This window comes from Corvus brachyrhynchos, unplaced genomic scaffold (genome assembly GCF_000691975.1).
Source record: "Corvus brachyrhynchos isolate BGI_N302 unplaced genomic scaffold, ASM69197v1 scaffold212, whole genome shotgun sequence".
NCBI classification, from domain to species: Eukaryota; Metazoa; Chordata; class Aves; order Passeriformes; family Corvidae; genus Corvus; species Corvus brachyrhynchos.
The window spans coordinates 274,417-276,405 of NW_008236768.1; the positions used below are offsets into that span (position 1 = coordinate 274,417).

The 1,989-nt window shown below is 64.9% G+C and overlaps 1 protein-coding gene across 1 annotated transcript in view; it reads left to right on the plus strand.

Annotated features, from left to right (window-relative positions):
• The window catches only part of TMEM161A (transmembrane protein 161A), a 3,611-nt gene extending 2,005 nt beyond the window's left edge, over window positions 1–1,606 (plus strand). The window contains exons 8-10 of the mRNA XM_017727515.1: window positions 93–267; window positions 348–444; window positions 935–1,606. Coding sequence (XP_017583004.1) covers window positions 93–267; window positions 348–444; window positions 935–1,191 — 529 coding nt within the window. The 3' untranslated portion in view covers window positions 1,192–1,606. The remainder of the gene's footprint in view (window positions 1–92; window positions 268–347; window positions 445–934) is intronic.
• The last annotated feature ends 383 nt before the right edge of the window (window positions 1,607–1,989 follow it).

Sequence of the window (1,989 nt, forward strand, 5' to 3'; positions counted from 1 at the left end):
CACACCCCCCACTCCCCCTGTCCCCCGTGTCCCCTCTGGAGCAGGGGGGGTTCCTGTCCCCCAGCCCTGTCCCAGCCCCTGCTCTGTCCCAGCCTTTCCGACTCCTCCTTCGACACTGCCCGGCTCTGGGCCATCGTGGTGCTGTCCCTGCTGCGCCTGCTGGGGACACGCCACCACCTCCAGGCCTACCTGGGGCTGGCCGAGCGCTGGGTGCAGCGGATGAGGAAGGAAGCCGGGCGCATCCCGGCGCTGGAGATCCAGCAGAAGGTCGGGATTGGGGCTGGGATCGGGGCGTGGCTCCCCTCATCCTGCAGGGCTCCTGCTGAGCATTCCTGGAATTCCCGCAGATCACCAGGATCTACTGCTACGTGTCTGTGGTGAGCCTGCAGTACCTGGGGCCCATCATCCTCACCCTGCACTGCGTCCTGCTGCTGAAAACACTGGGTGAGGAAGGGGGTCGGCAATTTGGGGGGGTTTGGGAAGGGCAGGATGAGCCTGGAGGCCACCGGGAAGCCACCAGCACCCAAATTGTCCCCCCCGTCACGGACTCAGAGATGCCTGCAGCTCCTCTTGAGGGGCAGCTCCGATCTCTGGGAGCAGGGACAGGGTCCAGGGAGCAGCTAGAGCTGTGTCAGGGATTTGGGATGGAGAGCAGGGAAAGGTTCTTCCCCCAGAGGGTGCTGGGCACTGCCCAAGGAATGGGCACGGCTCCGAGGCTGCCAGAGCTCCAGGAGCATTGGGACAACACCCTCAGGGACAGGGTGGGATTGTTGGGGTGTCTGTGCAGGGCCAGGAGCTGCATTCCACGACCCTTTGGGTCCCCTCCAGCTCAGGACATTCCATGGTTCTGTTCCATGATTCTGTTCCATGGGACTCTGCCACCAGCAGGGCTGGGGCACAGAGACCCCCCAGACCTGTCCCCTCTGTCCCACAGGTCACCACTCCTGGGGACTGTACCCCGAGTCCCCCCCCGCGTCCCCGGCAGCGCCGGCGGCCCCGCCACGCCCCGAGGGTGACGCCGGCGAGGACGTGCACGCGGTGGTGCAGGAGATCTCGGGGGTCCTGGGCTGCATCTTCACCCCCCCCTTCTTCCGAGGACTCTTCTCCTTCCTCACCTGGTGGGTGGCTGCCTGCCAGGTGGTCACCAGCCTCTTCGGCCTCTACTTCCACCAGTACCTGGCAGCGTCCTGACTGGGAGGGACTGGGATGTGCTGGTCAGAGCCCGGCTGCTGGTCCCTTGCTGCTGCCTCAGCTGGTTGTCCCGCTTTGAGGACACTCGTGGGGACATTGGTGCCACCAGGCTGGTTTTTGTGGCCGGGTCTGTCACCGCTGTGCCTGCTCTTGTCCTTCCAGCCCCTTATGGGGACACTCCAGTGCTGCTTTTTCCTGGAGGGCAGCAGCTCCTGGTGCGCTGGGGACACGGTGGGGACATCCGGCAGTGGCACCTGGACTCGCCAGCACAGACTTCGGGGTGTTCTCAGCTGAAGCTGGGGGGGTTTTTGTAGGGTCTCTGCACCTGGGCTTCACCCCCGCCCGTGCTCCGTGTGACTCCTCAGGCCCAGCAGCCCCGAGGGTGGCTGCTTCACAATAAAGAAGTGACACCAGAGTCCTTGTCACCCAAAAGCTGCACTCGGTGTCCCCAAAGCCCCCTCCCCCCGAGCAGCTGCTTTAAGCATCACCCTGGAGGAGACCTCAGCTCACCCCACTGGTGCCTGTCCCTGGGGTCACCCCGGGGCTGGTGACACCGGCGGGGGCTGCGGGGGGGACGGGGCCCCTCGTCCCTCTGAGCCGAGCTGTTCCACGTGGTGGGTGCATGAAACAGGATTAGCAGGTCTGGGCTGCTCGGAGAAAGGGAGAGGGGCTCTGATCCTATTTGATAGCCTTGTAATGGTCTTAATTCCCTCTCGCCGAGGGCCGGGAGGAGGCAGGAGCCCTGGGGCCGGTGTTAACTGGGCTAATCCAGCCTCCTCCTCCTGCTGCTCGTGCCTG